This window comes from Bufo bufo, chromosome 3 (assembly GCF_905171765.1).
Source record: "Bufo bufo chromosome 3, aBufBuf1.1, whole genome shotgun sequence".
Classification (NCBI taxonomy): domain Eukaryota; kingdom Metazoa; phylum Chordata; class Amphibia; order Anura; family Bufonidae; genus Bufo; species Bufo bufo.
The window spans coordinates 680,327,446-680,345,624 of NC_053391.1; the positions used below are offsets into that span (position 1 = coordinate 680,327,446).

The 18,179-nt window shown below is 48.5% G+C and overlaps 1 protein-coding gene across 2 annotated transcripts in view; it reads left to right on the forward strand.

The window, feature by feature from the left end:
- The first annotated feature begins 3,677 nt into the window (after positions 1 to 3,677).
- INTS4 (integrator complex subunit 4) overlaps positions 3,678 to 18,179 on the forward strand; it is a 30,639-nt gene continuing 16,137 nt past the window's right edge. Inside the window, exons 1-10 of one of the 2 annotated variants that reach the window (XM_040426410.1) lie at positions 3,678 to 3,782; positions 6,950 to 7,147; positions 7,294 to 7,411; positions 13,331 to 13,437; positions 14,538 to 14,723; positions 16,020 to 16,070; positions 16,258 to 16,346; positions 16,437 to 16,557; positions 17,182 to 17,253; positions 17,423 to 17,597. In XM_040426410.1, the coding sequence (XP_040282344.1) occupies positions 3,729 to 3,782; positions 6,950 to 7,147; positions 7,294 to 7,411; positions 13,331 to 13,437; positions 14,538 to 14,723; positions 16,020 to 16,070; positions 16,258 to 16,346; positions 16,437 to 16,557; positions 17,182 to 17,253; positions 17,423 to 17,597 (1,171 nt within the window). In that variant the 5' untranslated portion in view covers positions 3,678 to 3,728. The remainder of the gene's footprint in view (positions 3,783 to 6,949; positions 7,148 to 7,293; positions 7,412 to 13,330; positions 13,438 to 14,537; positions 14,724 to 16,019; positions 16,071 to 16,257; positions 16,347 to 16,436; positions 16,558 to 17,181; positions 17,254 to 17,422; positions 17,598 to 18,179) is intronic. The other variant, XM_040426411.1, reaches the window with a different exon arrangement.

Sequence of the window (18,179 nt, forward strand, 5' to 3'; positions counted from 1 at the left end):
TGCAGAGGCCCCCCCTCCGGGATATGACTATACAATCTGCCCCTAACCAGTCTGCAGAGGCCCCCCCTCCGGGATATGAATGTATACAATCTGTCCCTAACCAGTCTGCAGAGGCCCCCCCCCTCCGGGATATGACTGTATACAATCTGCCCCTAACCAGTCTGCAGAGCCCCCCCCCCCTCCGGGATATGACTGTATACAATCTGCCCCTAACCAGTCTGCAGAGGCCCCCCCTCCGGGATATGAATGTATACAATCTGCCCCTAACCAGTCTGCAGAGGCCCCCCCTCCGGGATATGACTGTATACAATCTGCCCCTAACCAGTCTGCAGAGGCCCCCCCTCCGGGATATGACTGTATACAATCTGCCCCTAACCAGTCTGCAGAGGCCCCCCCTCCGGGATATGACTGTATACAATCTGCCCCTAACCAGTCTGCAGAGGCCCCCCCTCCGGGATATGACTGTATACAATCTGCCCCTAACCAGTCTGCAGAGGCCCCCCCTCCGGGATATGACTGTATACAATCTGCCCCTAACCAGTCTGCAGAGGCCCCCCCTCCGGGATATGACTGTATATAATCTGCCCCTAACCAGTCTGCAGAGGCCCCCCCTCCGGGATATGACTGTATACACTCTGCCCCTAACCAGTCTTCAGAGGCCCCCCCTCCGGGATATGAATGTATACAATCTGCCCCTAACCAGTCTGCAGAGGCCCCCCCCTCCGAGATATGAATGTATACAATCTGCCCCTAACCGGTCTGCAGAGGCCCCCCCTCCGGGATATGACTGTATACAATCTGCCCCTAACCAGTCTGCAGAGGCCCCCCCCTCCGGGATATGACTATACAATCTGCCCCTAACCAGTCTGCAGAGGCCCCCCCTCCGGGATATGACTGTATACAATCTGCCCCTAACCAGTCTGCAGAGGCCCCCCCCTCCGGGATATGACTATACAATCTGCCCCTAACCAGTCTGCAGAGGCCCCCCCCTCCGGGATATGACTGTATACAATCTGCCCCTAACCAGTCTGCAGAGGCCCCCCCCTCCGGGATATGACTATACAATCTGCCCCTAACCAGTCTGCAGAGGCCCCCCCCCTCCGGGATATGACTGTATACAATCTGCCCCTAACCAGTCTGCAGAGGCCCCCCCCTCCGGGATATGTCTGTATACAATCTGCCCCTAACCAGTCTGCAGAGGCCCCCCCTCCGGGATATGACTGTATACAATCTGCCCCTAACCAGTCTTCAGAGGCCCCCCCTCCGGGATATGACTGTATACAATCTGCCCCTAACCAGTCTGCAGAGGCCCCCCCTCCGGGATATGACTGTATACAGTCTGCCCCTAACCAGTCTGCAGAGGCCCCCCCTCCGGGATATGACTGTATACAATCTGCCCCTAACCAGTCTGCAGAGGCCCCCCCCCCCCCCCCCCCCCCTCCGGGATATGAATGTATATAATCTGCCCCTAACCAGTCTGCAGAGGCCCCCCCTCCGGGATATGACTGTATACAATCTGCCCCTAACCAGTCTTCAGAGGCCCCCCCTCCGGGATATGACTGTATACAATCTGCCCCTAACCAGTCTGCAGAGGCCCCCCCCTCCGGGATATGACTATACAATCTGCCCCTAACCAGTCTGCAGAGGCCCCCCCCTCCGGGATATGACTATACAATCTGCCCCTAACCAGTCTGCAGAGGCCCCCCCTCCGGGATATGACTGTATACAATCTGCCCCTAACCAGTCTGCAGAGGCCCCCCCTCCGGGATATGACTGTATACAATCTGCCCCTAACCAGTCTGCAGAGGCCCCCCCTCCGGGATATGTCTGTATACAATCTGCCCCTAACCAGTCTGCAGAGGCCCCCCCTCCGGGATATGACTGTATACAATCTGCCCCTAACCAGTCTGCAGAGGCCCCCCCTCCGGGATATGACTGTATACAATCTGCCCCTAACCAGTCTGCAGAGGCCCCCCCTCCAGGATATGACTGTATACAATCTGCCCCTAACCAGTCTGCAGAGGCCCCCCCCCCTCCGGGATATGACTGTATACAATCTGCCCCTAACCAGTCTGCAGAGGCCCCCCCTCCAGGATATGACTGTATACAATCTGCCCCTAACCAGTCTGCAGAGGCCCCCCCTCCGGGATATGACTGTATACAATCTGCCCCTAACCAGTCTGCAGAGGACCCCCCTCCGGGATATGACTGTATACAATCTGCCCCTAACCAGTCTGCAGAGGACCCCCCTCCGGGATATGACTGTATACAATCTGCCCCTAACCAGTCTGCAGACAAATCTGTCCATAACTACAAAAACAATGTATGGAGAGAAAACTAAAAAACATGGCCAAGCAAATAGCTGCACTGACGAGGGCTCTGTTCACACTGTCGCTGGTGACCCCATTAGCAGTTCCCGGCAGGTATAGCGCAGCGTGCAGCACTTTTTTTTGCTGTTAAAATGACAGAAACCATGACTGATCCTAAAGGACCCTATTAATAGTCGATGGGGGGGGGGGGGGGTCTGCAGGTCTTCACACTGAGTGCAGCTAAACGCAGATAGTAAACGGTGCCGATCACAGCATGGCGGCACAGCGCCCGGCAGACGGCGGCCACAAGGTTTGAGCCCCCCTAAAGGTAGATTATTTATTTCTATATCAATTGATTGACAATCAGGCCTCTTGCACACGGAACAGCCGGCCCCTAATAGAACAGTCCTGTCCTTGTCCGTAATGCGGACAATAATAGGACAAGTTCTATCTGTTAGCGTAATGGATATACGGAAATAGAATAAACACAGAGTACCTTCCGGGTTATTTTTGGTGGACCCATTGAAATGAATGTGGTCCGCCAAAAAATGGTCCGCATATGGTCCGCCAAAAAAACCCGGCACAGACAGAAAGAAAATAGGTTTGTGTGCAAGAGGCCTTAGGAACGTATTTTTTTCCGTTTACGTTCCGTTTTATTCGTTCCGTATACGGAACCATTCATTTAAATGGATCCACAAAACAAACGGCAGGTACTCCATGTGTATTCTGTTTCCGTATTTCCGTTTAAAGATAGAACATGTCCTATTATTATCCGCATAACGGACAAGGACAGGACTGTTCTATCGGGGGCCCAGCTGTTCCGTTCTGCAAAAAACGGAATGCACGCGGGCGTCTTTTTTAGGGACTGGAAAATACATATGGTCTTAGGCTTCATTCACACAGTCAGTGTTTGGTCAGTGATTTCCATCAGTGATTGTGAGCCAAAACCAGGAGTGGATCCTACACAGAGATAAGGTAAAAGGGAAAGATCTGCACCTGCTCTGTGTTTTGGCTCAAAATCACTGATGGAAATCACTGACCAAACACTGACTGTGCGAATAAGGCCTTAGTATGAGAAGAAAAGCACAGAGAGTGACAGAGGCCGATCTACAGACTGGGTAAGAACAGGAGGCCCAAATACCACAGGGAACGAAAGCCTGTCTACAGGAAGACAGATAAACAAACAGGTATTAGATGGTTGCTATGAGAACAAGGCTGGAGGAACACAGCTAGTGCACCTCGGGATTCTCTAGTTTCCAATCTCCATCTCTATGGTTTCACCAACTCACGTGATTGATGTCTTTCGACTTTTTTTTTTTTTTTTCTCCAACCAGCTTTATTCATAGCATTCAAACACATCTTTCACCGGCAGGCTCTGCGTGAAGTACAGTAGCCGCAGAGGGCCAACTATCGTAAACCATGGCGGCCCACTTGAAGAAACGCGTTTATGAAGAATTTACTAAAGTGGTTCAGGTGAGAGGAATCCTATAATAATGTTTTTTCTTCTTCTCTGACGTCTCACGGGTTCTTAGGTTTCCTTTTGCCTTTAGTTCCTTCCCTTCCCTTCCCTTCCCCGGGAGTCTCTCTGCTAACCCCGCCTGCGGTGTCAGGAAAGTCCGGGGATTAAGCTCAGGCCTACTGGTCTGTATGGTCCATGTTATGTAGCAGTGAAATAAAATGTCTTCGTCACGGGCCTGATAATAACAGCTTTACTGTGAACAGGTGGTGGTACTACTACTCCTAGCATGCTATTATGTCTTGCTGGTTTTCGTAGTTCCATCTCCAGCTGGAGGCTTCCTGCAAAGTCCACAATGAAACCATTCATTTGTCTTCTCTCCTTTTTCTGTGAATATGCATTCTAGCTAATGCTCCCTGTAATCAGCCATTCCAGGCCGGGGATGACTGGATCATAGGTAAGTGCTGGAATGGCTGATAACAGGGAGCAATCGCTTGTATTCCCCTGTCCTACAGTCATCCTCTCCCCGGCCTGGAATCTGTCTTTAGAAGACGGCAGTACTGCTTCTCCACGAGTCACGACAGGCCCCCTACTAGTTACGGCAGTACTTCTTTCACAGTGGTCATAGTAAACCCCTTACTAGTTACGGCAGTGCTACTGTCCTGGTACTCGCACCAGGTCCCCACACTAGTCCTAATAGAACTACTTTACCATTAATCATAGCAGGCCCCTTATTAGTCACAACAGTTCTGTTCCCCAATAGTTATAGCAGGTCTCCCACTTGTCATCGCAGTACTACGTACCTGCAGTCAGGACAATACTACTAATCCACTCAAAGAAAGCCCCCCCCACCACCACCACTAGTCACAGCAGTACTACTTCTACCGTTGGAGCAGGCCCCCCATTAGTCACAGCAGTACTACTTCTGTCGTTAGAGCAGGCCCCCATTAGTCACAGCAGTACTACTGCCGTTAGAGCAGGCCCCCCACTAGTCACAACAGTACTACTTCTGCCGGTAGAGCAGACCCCCCACTAGTCACAGCAGTACTAGTTCTGCCGGTAGAACAGGGCCCCCCCACTAGTCACAGCAGTACTACTTCTTCTGCCGTTAGAGCAGGCCCCCCCACTAGTCACAGCAGTACTACTTCTTCTGCCGTTAGAGCAGGCCCCCCACTAGTCACAACAGTACTACTTCTGCCGGTAGAGCAGACCCCCCACTAGTCACAGCAGTACTAGTTCTGCCGGTAGAACAGGCCCCCCCACTATTCACAGCAGTACTACTTCTGCCGATAGATCAGGCCCCCCACTAGTCACAGCAGTACTACTTCTTCCATTAGAGCAGGCCCCCATTAGTCACAGCAGTACTACTTCTGCCGGTAGAGCAGGCCCCCATTAGTCACAGCAGTACTACTTCTGCCGGTAGAGCAGGCCCCCATTAGTCACAGCAGTACTACTTCTGCCGGTAGAGCAGGCCCCCATTAGTCACAGCAGTACTACTTCTGCCGGTAGAGCAGGCCCCCATTAGTCACAGCAGTACTACTTCTGCCGTTAGAGCAGGCCCCCATTAGTCATGGCAGTACTACTTCTGCCGTTAGAGCAGGCCCCCTTTAGTCACAGCAGTACTACTTCTGCCGTTAGAGCACGCCCCCATTAGTCACAGCAGTACTACTTCTTCTGCCGTTAGAGCAGGCCCCCCACTAGTCACAACAGTACTACTTCTGCCGGTAGAGCAGACCCCCCACTAGTCACAGCAGTACTAGTTCTGCCGGTAGAACAGGCCCCCCCACTATTCACAGCAGTACTACTTCTGCCGGTAGATCAGGCCCCCCACTAGTCACAGCAGTACTACTTCTTCCATTAGAGCAGGCCCCCATTAGTCACAGCAGTACTACTTCTGCCGGTAGAGCAGGCCCCCATTAGTCACAGCAGTACTACTTCTGCCGGTAGAGCAGGCCCCCATTAGTCACAGCAGTACTACTTCTGCCGGTAGAGCAGGCCCCCATTAGTCACAGCAGTACTACTTCTGCCGGTAGAGCAGGCCCCCATTAGTCACAGCAGTACTACTTCTGCCGTTAGAGCAGGCCCCCATTAGTCATGGCAGTACTACTTCTTCTGCCGTTGGAGAAGACCCCCCACTAGTCACAGCAGTACTACTTCTGCCGTTGGAGCAGGCCCCCCACTAGTCACAGCAGTACTACTTCTGCCGTTGGAGCAGGCCCCCCACTAGTCACAGCAGTACTACTTCTGCCGGTAGAGCGGACCCCCCACTAGTCACAGCAGTACTACTTCTTCTGCCGTTGGAGAAGACCCCCCACTAGTCACAGCAGTACTACTTCTGCCGTTGGAGCAGGCCCCCCACTAGTCACAGCAGTACTACTTCTGCCGTTGGACCAGGCCCCCCACTAGTCACAGCAGTACTACTTCTGCCGTTGGAGCAGGCCCCCCACTAGTCACAGCAGTACTACTTCTGCCGTTGGAGCAGACCCCCCACTAGTCACAGCAGTACTACTTCTTCTGCCGTTGGAGCAGGCCCCCCCACTAGTCACAGCAGTACTACTTCTTTTGCCGTTGGAGCAGGCCCCCCCACTAGTCACAGCAGTACTACTTCTTCTGCCGTTGGAGCAGGCCCCCCACTAGTCACAGCAGTACTACTTCTGCCGTTGGAGCAGGCCCCCCACTAGTCACAGCAGTACTACTTCTGCCGTTGGAGCAGGCCCCCCACTAGTCACAGCAGTACTACTTCTTCTGCCGTTGGAGCAGGCCCCCCCACTAGTCACAGCAGTACTACTTCTGCCGTTGGAGCAGGCCCCCCACTAGTCACAGCAGTACTACTTCTGCCGTTGGAGCAGGCCCCCCCACTAGTCACAGCAGTACTACTTCTTTTGCCGTTGGAGCAGGCCCCCCCACTAGTCACAGCAGTACTACTTCTTCTGCCGTTGGAGCAGGCCCCCCACTAGTCACAGCAGTACTACTTCTGCCGTTGGAGCAGGCACCAATTAGTCAGCTAATTGCAGCTGTGATGCAGTGCTGCCAGTTATACCATTGCCTTCTTTTGACATAATCTGGGTTTTCAACCTCAGGATGAGATGTTTCCATTCACATACAGCAAGTAGAAATCGGTGAGGAATTGATGATGTGCTGTTGTAGTAACTGGCGTGCTTTTTATGCTTCTCCTTCCTCACAGCTGCAGCCAATTGAAGATCTCTCCGCCAAGAAACTCCGCCTGACGAAACCCAGCAAGTCCGCCGCCCTCCACATCGACCTGTGCAAGGCGACGTCGCCTGCGGACGCCCTGCAGTATCTCCTGCAATTTGCACGCAAACCCGTGGAGGCAGAGAGCGTGGAAGGCGTGGTCCGCATCCTGCTGGAGCATTACTACAAGGTAGAGCCCCCCAGATACATCCAACAGTCGGCTGTCAGTTGTCATCTAGCTTTCTCGGAGACGGCTGTAATTGGGGAGGGGGGGGGGACCGAATATGCAAAAACTTGACAGAACTTGTATAAATTGCATTTTTATTTTTATTTCAGGAAAATGAGACATCTGTAAGACTGAAGATCGCGTCTCTGTTGGGCTTGTTGTGTAAGACGTCGGGGTTCTGTCCGGACTCTATAGTGGATGATGTGATTGGTACGCTCCAGAATGAAAGTAAGTGCCCCCTCTGAGTAAAAGACTAATGTGACATTCATCAAAACTAATTTGGGGGAAGATGGCCAGTGTCCCCATAGGAATCTATGGGAGATGCTGATGTGCTGAGGGTTCCTTCTGGTTGGGATTGGACCTGTGAAATACCCCTTGAAGGGCTTGTCTGACGTCAGATGCCCCTTTTAAATTGCGTTATCCGCTGTCCCATAAGGGGCCCTAGGGGGAGCTCACTACATTGGGATTTATATAGCTCCAAGTGTCCGTGGACCAATGACTATGATAATTCTCTATGCCATGAGCTCCCTCTGGTGGTAGCTGCAGGTAGCTTGTGTTTTATTATTCAATTCTATGAAGGGAAGTGGTGGATTTGGAACTTTGTATCAGAAGAATTGAGCCCCCTTTTCAGTACAAAGGAATACAAGTGAGCTGTGACAGCCTGCAGTCTTTTGACAGCGGGCGGTACAGGTACACAGTCTGCAGATGGGGGGGTGTTAAATGGCTTCTGGGGCGCTCAGGCGCTGAGACCCTGCTGTTACCAACAGCCTTTGTTTTAAGCGCTGGCTCCTGCTTAACAGCTGGGATTGAACGGAGCTCCAACCCCTGCTGTTAACCCTTTGATCATGCCGCAATCCATAGGGCACTACCTCTGTGATTGGGTCACCAGGATTCCTATTGACCCGACCATGGCCAGGAGAGCGATACTAAGTCAGCCTTTGGGGCCTATGAAGGACCCCCGGGGCTGTCTGCACTGTCAGCCTGCTGATAGGTCAACACTAGTGTGCCCTAACTGCAGGCTGTGTCATAGTGACACAGATTATAATGTATTCGCATACAGGAGTATGAAATAAAGGTATAAAACAGTATTACCATAGGGGTTTGTGGCGAAACCAACCTCGCCACTGGGTTTTGGAGAGGACTGGCTGCTGGCCTCTTGCCCCTGGATTATGGGCCATATACTAACTTTTAAACCCCTGAACCGATTCAAGTGAATTTTGGATAGGTTTGTCCCCAAGTTATACTGTTTAAATTGATGTAAGTTATATGTATGTACAATGTAAACTCACAAAGTTGTAACAATTTATAATAAGTGTAACTTGTCAGCTTGGGAGGAATATGCGGGTGTGATTCTATTGTGCCATTGTCCCATTGTGTGTTTAAAGGGTGATGTCTGTCCTGTTGTCCTCACCTGTGTATTGGCGATCTCCCTTTGTCCTCAGAGATAATTGGATTGCTCCTCAGGTTGTCTCCGGGACAGAGAGGAGGAGACCATAATGCATTGTGGGGATATGTTGTCCTATGTCACAGTCTTCATTCTGGTCCTTTGGGGGCGTGAACGATTGGTTGCTGTAGTTACATTGTATGTGTTGTAAATTACTGATTGGTTGTATTTCAAACCCTGTGGGCAGTACTATGTTTGTGGTTTATGAATAAAAGAGGCTGTACGTGAAGTACAGTCAGACCACTGCTTGACCCTCAACACGGAGCCTTGTCTCGTTATTGGGGGGATCCGCTGTATGCTGTTAGAGACTGATTGCCAGAAGTGTAAGATCCCTGTTCGTCTGCTAGCAGCTATTCGTGAGGTTCCAGTTTGGAGTGCTATTTTGTATCCAGTTCGGGAGGTTGGTGTATCCTGCAGTAGCTGTGCCTGTCTCTCAGAAAGGGGCATATCGCCTAAACGGATTTTAACCCCTTGTCTGCTGAAACGGTCCGTTACAGGGTTAAAAAATGTTAATAAATAAAAAATAAAACACAAGCCCCCCCCCCCCCCCCCCCCAAAAAAAAATATCACCATTATTTAATTTAAAATACATTTTGTTGTGCACACATTAAAAGGGTTATCAGAGACAAAAAAATACCCCCCCACCCCCCCCATCCCATATGCCGGGGCCCCCACATTGAATATACTTACCTGGCTCCCCACTCCCTGCGCCGCTCATGGTCCCCGCACGGCCGCTACTGCTTTTCCCCATGCACGGATGAAAACATACGGATGAAAACATACAGGGGGTTCAACCAATGGCAGGCGGCGGTGACGGGGGCGAGCCTCCCTAGCATCGCCGGGTGACTTATATTAGGTATTCACGTCACTGTAATAACCTGAAGAATTTAATTACCAGGTTATTTAGTCTCAAATGTGAATGGTGTAAAAAAATTTGCTTTTTTTTCTATATTTCCGCAGCAAAGCAAAAAAAATAAAAATTATATAAATTGCGCTATAATTGATATGTATCTCTGAACATTTTTTTCCGCATAATACAAGGTCTCAGACCGCCACGTGAGTGAAAAAATAAAAAAGTTTCAGCGGCTGTAATGCAGAAACGAAAAAATATTTCCATTTTAGGCCTGGTCATGAAGGGGTTAATGAGTATTTGTGAGACACCCAGTCCTCAGTCTGTTATACTGTCTGTTGGCTGGCTACATTAGTAACATAGTATATAAGGCCGAAAAAAGCTCTCTGTCCATTCAGTTCGGCCTGTTATCCTGCAAGTTGATCACTTAAGGGGGAAAAAATTCCTTCCTGACTCCAATCAGGCATCAGAATAACTCCCTGGATCAACGACCCCTCTCTAGTAGCTATAGCCTGTAATATTATTACGCTCCAGAAATACATCCAGGCCCCTCTTGAATTCCTTTATTGTACTCACCATCACCACCTCCTCAGGCAGAGAGTTCCATAGTCTCACTGCTCTTACCGTAAAGAATCCTCTTCTATGTTTGTGTACAAACCTTCTTTCCTCCAGACGCAGAGGATGTCCCCTCGTCACAGTCACAGTCCTGGGGATAAATAGCTGATGGGATAGATCTCTGTACTGACCCCTGATATATTTATACATAGTAATTAGATCTCCCCTCAGTCGTCTTTTTTTTCTAAAGTGAATAACCCTAATGTTGATAATCTTTCAGGGTACTGTAGTTCCCCCATTCCAGTTATTACTTTAGTTGCCCTCCCCTGAACCTTCTCCAGCTCTGCTATGTCTGCCTTGTTCACAGGAGCCCAGAACTGTACACAGTACTCCATGTGTGGTCTGACTAGTGATGTGTAAAGTGGTAGGACTATGTTCTCATCACCGGCATCTATGCCCCTTCTGATGCAACCCATTATCTTATTGGCCTTGGCAGCAGCTGCCTGACACTGGTTTTTGCAGCTTAGTTTACTGTTCACTAAAATTCCTAGATCCTTTTCCATGTCAGTGTTACCGAGTGTTTTACCATTTAGTATGTACGGGTGACTTGCATTATTCCTTCCCATGTGCATAACCTTAAATTTGTCAGTGTTAAACCTCATCTGCCACTTATCTGCCCAAGCCTCAAATCTATCCAGATCCCTCTGTAACAGTATACTGTCCTCTGTAGTATATATACAGTATACTGTCCTCCTCAGTATATATACAGTATAATGTCCTCTGTAGTATATATACAGTATACTGTCCGCTGTAGTATATATACAGTATACTGTCCTCTGTAGTATATATACAGTATACTGTCCTCTGTAGTATATATACAGTACACTGTCCTCTGTAGTATATATACAGTATAATGTCCTCTGTAGTATATATACAGTATACTGTCCTCTGTAGTATATATACAGTATACTGTCCTCTGTAGTATATATACAGTATACTATCCTCTGTAGTATATATACAGTATACTGTCCTCTGTAGTATATATACAGTATACTGTCCTCTGTAGTATATATACAGTATATTGTCCTCTGTAGTGTATATATACAGTATACTGTCCGCTGTAGTATATATACAGTATACTATCCTCTGTAGTGTATATACAGTATACTGTCCTCTGTAGTGTATGTATACTGTCCTCTGTAGTGTATGTATACTGTCCTCTGTAGTATATATACAGTATACTGTCCTCTGTAGTGTGTGTGTGTGTGTATACTGTCCTCTGTAGTGTGTGTGTGTGTGTGTGTATACTGTCCTCTGTAGTGTGTGTGTATACTGTCCTCTGTAGTGTGTGTGTGTGTGTGTATACTGTCCTCTGTAGTGTGTGTGTGTGTATACTGTCCTCTGTAGTGTGTGTGTGTGTGTGTATACTGTCCTCTGTAGTGTGTGTGTGTGTGTGTATACTGTCCTCTGTAGTGTGTGTGTGTGTGTATACTGTCCTCTGTAGTGTGTGTGTGTGTGTGTATACTGTCCTCTGTAGTGTGTGTGTGTGTGTATACTGTCCTCTGTAGTGTGTGTGTATACTGTCCTCTGTAGTGTGTGTGTGTGTGTGTATACTGTCCTCTGTAGTGTGTGTGTGTGTGTGTATACTGTCCTCTGTAGTGTGTGTGTGTGTGTATACTGTCCTCTGTAGTGTGTGTGTGTGTATACTGTCCTCTGTAGTGTGTGTGTATACTGTCCTCTGTAGTGTGTGTGTATACTGTCCTCTGTAGTGTGTGTGTGTGTGTGTATACTGTCCTCTGTAGTGTGTGTGTGTGTATACTGTCCTCTGTAGTGTGTGTGTGTGTGTGTATACTGTCCTCTGTAGTGTGTGTGTATATACTGTCCTCTGTAGTGTGTGTGTGTATATACTGTCCTCTGTAGTGTGTGTGTATATACTGTCCTCTGTAGTGTGTGTGTGTATATACTGTCCTCTGTAGTGTGTGTGTATATACTGTCCTCTGTAGTGTGTGTGTATATACTGTCCTCTGTAGTGTGTGTGTATATACTGTCCTCTGTAGTGTGTGTGTGTATATACTGTCCTCTGTAGTGTGTGTGTATATACTGTCCTCTGTAGTGTGTGTGTGTACTGTCCTCTGTAGTGTGTGTGTACTGTCCTCTGTAGTGTGTGTGTGTGTGTGTGTACTGTCCTCTGTAGTGTGTGTGTGTGTGTGTGTGTGTGTATATACTGTCCTCTGTAGTGTGTGTGTGTATATACTGTCCTCTGTAGTGTGTGTGTGTATATACTGTCCTCTGTAGTGTGTGTGTGTATATACTGTCCTCTGTAGTGTGTGTGTGTATATACTGTCCTCTGTAGTGTGTGTGTGTATATACTGTCCTCTGTAGTGTGTGTGTGTGTGTATATACTGTCCTCTGTAGTGTGTGTGTGTGTATATACTGTCCTCTGTAGTGTGTGTGTGTGTATACTGTCCTCTGTAGTGTGTGTGTGTGTGTGTGTGTATACTGTCCTCTGTAGTGTGTGTGTGTACTGTCCTCTGTAGTGTGTGTGTGTGTATATACTGTCCTCTGTAGTGTGTGTGTGTGTGTATATACTGTCCTCTGTAGTGTGTGTGTGTGTATACTGTCCTCTGTAGTGTGTGTGTGTGTGTGTATACTGTCCTCTGTAGTGTGTGTGTGTATACTGTCCTCTGTAGTGTGTGTGTGTGTATATACTGTCCTCTGTAGTGTGTGTGTGTACTGTCCTCTGTAGTGTGTGTGTGTGTGTACTGTCCTCTGTAGTGTGTGTGTGTACTGTCCTCTGTAGTGTGTGTGTACTGTCCTCTGTAGTGTGTGTGTGTGTACTGTCCTCTGTAGTGTGTGTGTGTGTGTGTGTGTGTGTGTGTGTACTGTCCTCTGTAGTGTGTGTGTGTACTGTCCTCTGTAGTGTGTGTGTGTACTGTCCTCTGTAGTGTGTGTGTGTGTGTACTGTCCTCTGTAGTGTGTGTGTGTGTGTACTGTCCTCTGTAGTGTGTGTGTGTGTGTGTGTGTGTATACTGTCCTCTGTAGTGTGTGTGTGTATACTGTCCTCTGTAGTGTGTGTGTGTATACTGTCCTCTGTAGTGTGTGTGTGTGTGTGTGTGTGTGTATATACTGTCCTCTGTAGTGTGTGTGTGTGTGTGTGTGTGTGTGTGTATATTGTCCTCTTCGGTGTTAATTACTTTACACAGTTTAGTGTCCTCTGCAGAAGCTGCTATCTTGCTGTGCATTGCCTCGGATAATGGTGATTATTTGAGTTTCATGGCTTTCTGCCTTCTTCTTTCAGAGTCCCATCAGGTTCTGGCTCAGCTGCTGGACACTTTGTTAGAGATTGGGATCAAGCTCGTGGACACTGCAGCCGTCCGGGCAAGACTGGTGGACGTGGCGTACAAGGTAACGAGACTCCGCATTGATACTAGAGCGGGGGATTAGTCCGATTTACAATGTAGAGCCTTGTGCAGGTGGCTGTAGGGCAGCACATGGAGGCACATTCTCTGTAGTGTCTACGCCTGTTTTCATGAGTAAAAAGCTTGTTTCAGACTCTCTCTTATTTTTTTACGTCTCATTTACCATCTGATTGTGCGTCTGTCTAATTCAGAAATTTTTAAACTCTTGCAACTTTTGCCTGACCTATTTATGTGCCTTTTTTTGCACATGAATTAGGTGCCTAGTCTACTCCTACCCAAGCTTCTTTTTCTCGTCATATAGATCTGACTTTTTTTTTATTTTTTTTTTATCACTTTAGCAGTTTTTTCTTGCGCAAACCAATGAGACAAGTCTTAGTAAATGTGAACCTGTCTTAAAAGAAAACAGCCACTAGATGTCAGAATTAAAGGGGTTTTCCAGGATTTTAATATTGATGACCTATCCTAAGGACAGGTCATCAATATAAAAATTGATGGGTGTCCAACACCTGGCACCCCCTGCGATCATCTGGTTGAAGAGAAAGCTGTGCTCCGTGCGAGCGTAGCCTTCCCTTCATTGTTTGCCTGCTCGCGGTCAACATCGCAGCAATGAGCAATGTAATTACAAGTATGGCGTCCTATTCAATTCTATGAGACGGCTGTATGGTATAAAATAGGAAGGAGCCGTCCCATTGAAGTGATTGAGACGGCTTCTGGTTACACCTCACCGCTGCAATGTTGACCACGAGCAGGTAAACAATGAAAGGGAAGGCTGCGCTCGCACCAGCTGATCCTGAGGATAGGTCATCAATATTAAAATCCCGGAAAACCCCTTTAAACCAAAAAAGAAAAGCCTCAAGCGTTGCCAATTTCTCCCCACCCTACCCCCTTTTTTTTTTTTTTTATTTACGCCAAAAAAAGGCGATTTTGATAAATGTGCCCCATGACTCCTCCATGTGAAGTAATATGACTATGAAACAAGTCTGTGCGTGCCTCATTCCAGCTCTGCGCAGATTGTAAAGAGCCATAATGTGGCCACGTGCACGAGGCCGAATTAATTTATTGAATAACTGCCTCCTTTGCTCTCAGTATCTCTCGGACACATCTCACGGCGTCAGGAACAAGTGTCTGCAGCTTCTAGGCTGCCTCGGAGCTGTCGATAAAACCCCTTCCAAAGAGACGGACGGGGCGGTCGCCAAAGACGTGCAGAAGATTATCGGTGATTACTTCAATGATCAGGACCCCCGCGTCAGGACTGCTGCCATAAAGGCCATGGTAACCGTTCTACCACCACTAATATCAGTCTTTTAGTCACCCTTGACCATAGTCCTGGGGCCACACGGCGATGTGTCCTGTGACGGAAAGAACGACGCACAACTTGTCTGCAACTTGCTACTGCATAATAGTTCATGAGCTGTGGTTTGGCTGCAAAAACGCAGCTAAATCTAAAAAAAAAAAAAAAAAAAAAGTCGCACACGACCCGCATTGCGGTCTATGATTAGTGTGACATTGCAATTTTCACATCGCCATGTGTTATAGCAAAATCACAGCTTGAAAATACACCGTATGGACATCTGCACGTTCCACCTCGCATTCTGCATCTGTAGGCATTCACATGGAGTGGTCCCCGTTTTGCTCCCTTTGGGAAGGCTTTCTACAAGATTGTAGAGGGTGTCTGTGGGAATTTTTGCCCCTTCATCCAGCTCAGACACTGATGTTGGAGGAGAGGGCCTGGCTCATATCTCCATTCTAGTTCATGGTGTTGGATGGGGTTGAGATCAGGACTCCCCCCAACCATGCCTTTTACGGAGCTAGCTTTGTGCAGTGGGACACGGTCATGCTGTAAAAGAAAAAGGCGTTCCCCAAACTGTTCCCACAAAGATGGAAGCATACAAATGTCCACAATGTCTTGTCTGCTGAAGCATTAAAGAGGACCTATCACCTCTCCTTATGTGCCTGGTTTAATAGCTTCATGCATTCCCCCATGTAATGACAATTCTGGAGCATCTTATGGCTCTCTGTTCTGCGGTTCCTTTATTATTTCTACTAGAAGTTATGAATGAATTGCTAGCAGTCTGCAGTAAGGGTACAGAGGGGAGGTAACCAGTTGGGGGCGTGTACCTGCACAGACTGAAAATGGCAGCACTGATTGGATGGAGTGAGTCTGTGCAGGTACACGCCCCCAACTGGTTACCTCCCCTCTGTACCCTTACTGCAGACTGCTAGTATTTCATCCATAACTTCTAATAGGCCCTATACTTTATCCGCATAGTCTCATACCAGCAAGTTGCAGACAAGTTGCACAAATGTTTTTGGTTGTGCCACATATCGCTGTATAGCCTCTGCCTTAATCGCAGCTAAATCACCAAAAAGTCTCAGTTTCCCATTACTTGCATTGTGATCGTCCATCGCACTCATTGGATGCAGTGTGACGTTATGATCTTTGTCACACGACACATATCGCTCCATAGTCTCAGTGGTACTGGAGTGAAGGAGGATTTACCCTTCAGGGCTGTGGATCTGTAATGACCTCCTACTCACGTCTTGTGTTTTTTTCTTTTTGTTTTTTAGTTGCAGCTGCACGAAAGAGGCCTGAAGCTGCAGCAAGTCATGTACAGTCAGGTATGGTACCCCACACCACATCTAACTATATAACCTATATACCACGCCTAGTAAATAAATGTATAACGGTATATAACACAAATTACTAGTAGTATTACCTTCCTGCACCGCTGTCCCAATCTGGATCTTGTGTCTGTGTCATGTGTGCGATGAGATCAGGATATCTGCTTTCTTCTCCCACGTGCAGGCCTGTAAGCTGCTGACGGACGATTACGAGCAAGTGCGCAGCGCGGCCGTAGAGCTGGTGTGGGTCCTAAGTCAGCTGTATCCAGAGAGGTAAGGAATCAATGCATTCCTATAGCGGCTGCAGAGAATCGTTCCTCCAGTAGGGGGCATTGTGCACATTCTTCCCATTTTCATTTTCAGCATCGTCCCTATCCCATCCTCCAACGAGGAGATCCGCCTGGTGGATGAAGCCTTTGGGAAGGTCTGCCACATGGTCAGCGATGGATCTTGGATGGTTAGAGTTCAGGCTTGCAAACTGCTGGTAAGTTGTCGCAGTGACCACTCCTTTAAGTAGTTACTCAGGATAAAGTGATGGCCAGTTCGCATTGTTCGCCCGCGAACACATGCGGGCTGCCATCTTTTTTCACAAGTTCGGCGAGGCACAGGTAAGCCCTTGCCTGTGCCGCGAGCCGGTCTGAGAACAAATGCGGTCAGCAGAAGCAGGCAGTTCCGAGAACAGCCCGATGAAGGCCCCCGGTGGCTGTTCTCGGAACTGCCTGCTGCCGCTGACCGCACTTGTTTTCAGACCGGCTCGCTCACAGGTAAAGGCTTACCTGCGCCTCGCCGGACTTGTGAAAAAAGATGGCAGCCCGCATGTGTTCGCATGCGAACTGGCCTTCACTGCTCAGGACTGGAAAGGGTTGAAGACGTTTTTCTTCATGTCATGCTGTCAGTCCAGGATCGGCGCCTCCTGCTGGAACAGCGTTGAACACAGATTTGCTGAGACACCTTCAAGGGAATGACTAAACAAATATGTCTGCCATCTTACAGAAACAGTGCACCTTGTCTATTGGTTGTGTCTGGTTTTGCAGCCAGTGGACTGCCCCTTTAAGACTTGGCATACAATCTCATTGGATTGGAGCTGATTGCTAATATTGTATTTTAGGGATCCATGCAGCAAGTCAGTCACCACTTTTTGGAGCAGACCTTGGATAAGAAGCTCATGTCTGACTTGAGGGTAAGTGTATGGTGGATATTTTTGAATCCTAATTAAGATTTTTTTAATGCAGTAGTTCCATATTGTATTGGGGGAGGGCGAGAGATGCCAGTCAGCAACTTTCTCAATATTCTCTGTGAAGCTGTATGTGACCCGATTTATTATTCTGCCTTTCTTCCTTGTCGCATAGAGGAAAAGAACCGCCCATGAACGTGCAAAAGAGCTGTACAGCTCCGGGGAGTTCTCCAGCGGCAGAAAGTGGGGAGATGACGCCCCCCGGGAGGAACTGGATACTGAAGCTGTGAACCTGATCGAGTCCGGGGCTTGCGGAGCTTTTGTTCATGGTCTGGAGGATGAGATGTATGGTAGGTGGACGGAGGAATACAAAATGCGTCATGTTGTGCATTCATAGTTCTGGCCACTAGGGGCACATTCATCGGGGGGCAGGGGTTGCGGGGGTATCCTCAAACCGACCGAGGTTTCTGACAGCACTACAGATAGGCTGATCAAGGACTACAAGGGACCCTCAAATATGTCAAGAACGGGGACCCCTGACTCCTGTCCTGCCTTGTGAAGCAGCTGCCATCTACTGCATCTGGGCAGAGAATGAACAGAGGGGGAACCATACTGGATACAGCTGTAACAAACCCTCAGCAGTGAAATTTCCTAGGGTTTGCTCACACAACAGATTTTTGGCATGGGTTTCAGTGCGGGTTTGGTGGCGAAAACCGCGACAATTCTGCTCCGAAGCCTCCTCCCATTGTTTTCAAAGGGAGGCCAGGGATTTTTCACATGTAGTTTTCCAGACCGCGACCACCTCTGAAAAGCTGCCGCAGGAGCCTGCTCGCGATTTAGCTCTATTTAGTGGAGCTAAACTGAGAACGGGACCGCGGCATTTAAAATGAAAGACCACGGCAGGAACCGCAGCGGTCCAAATCCGTCTCATG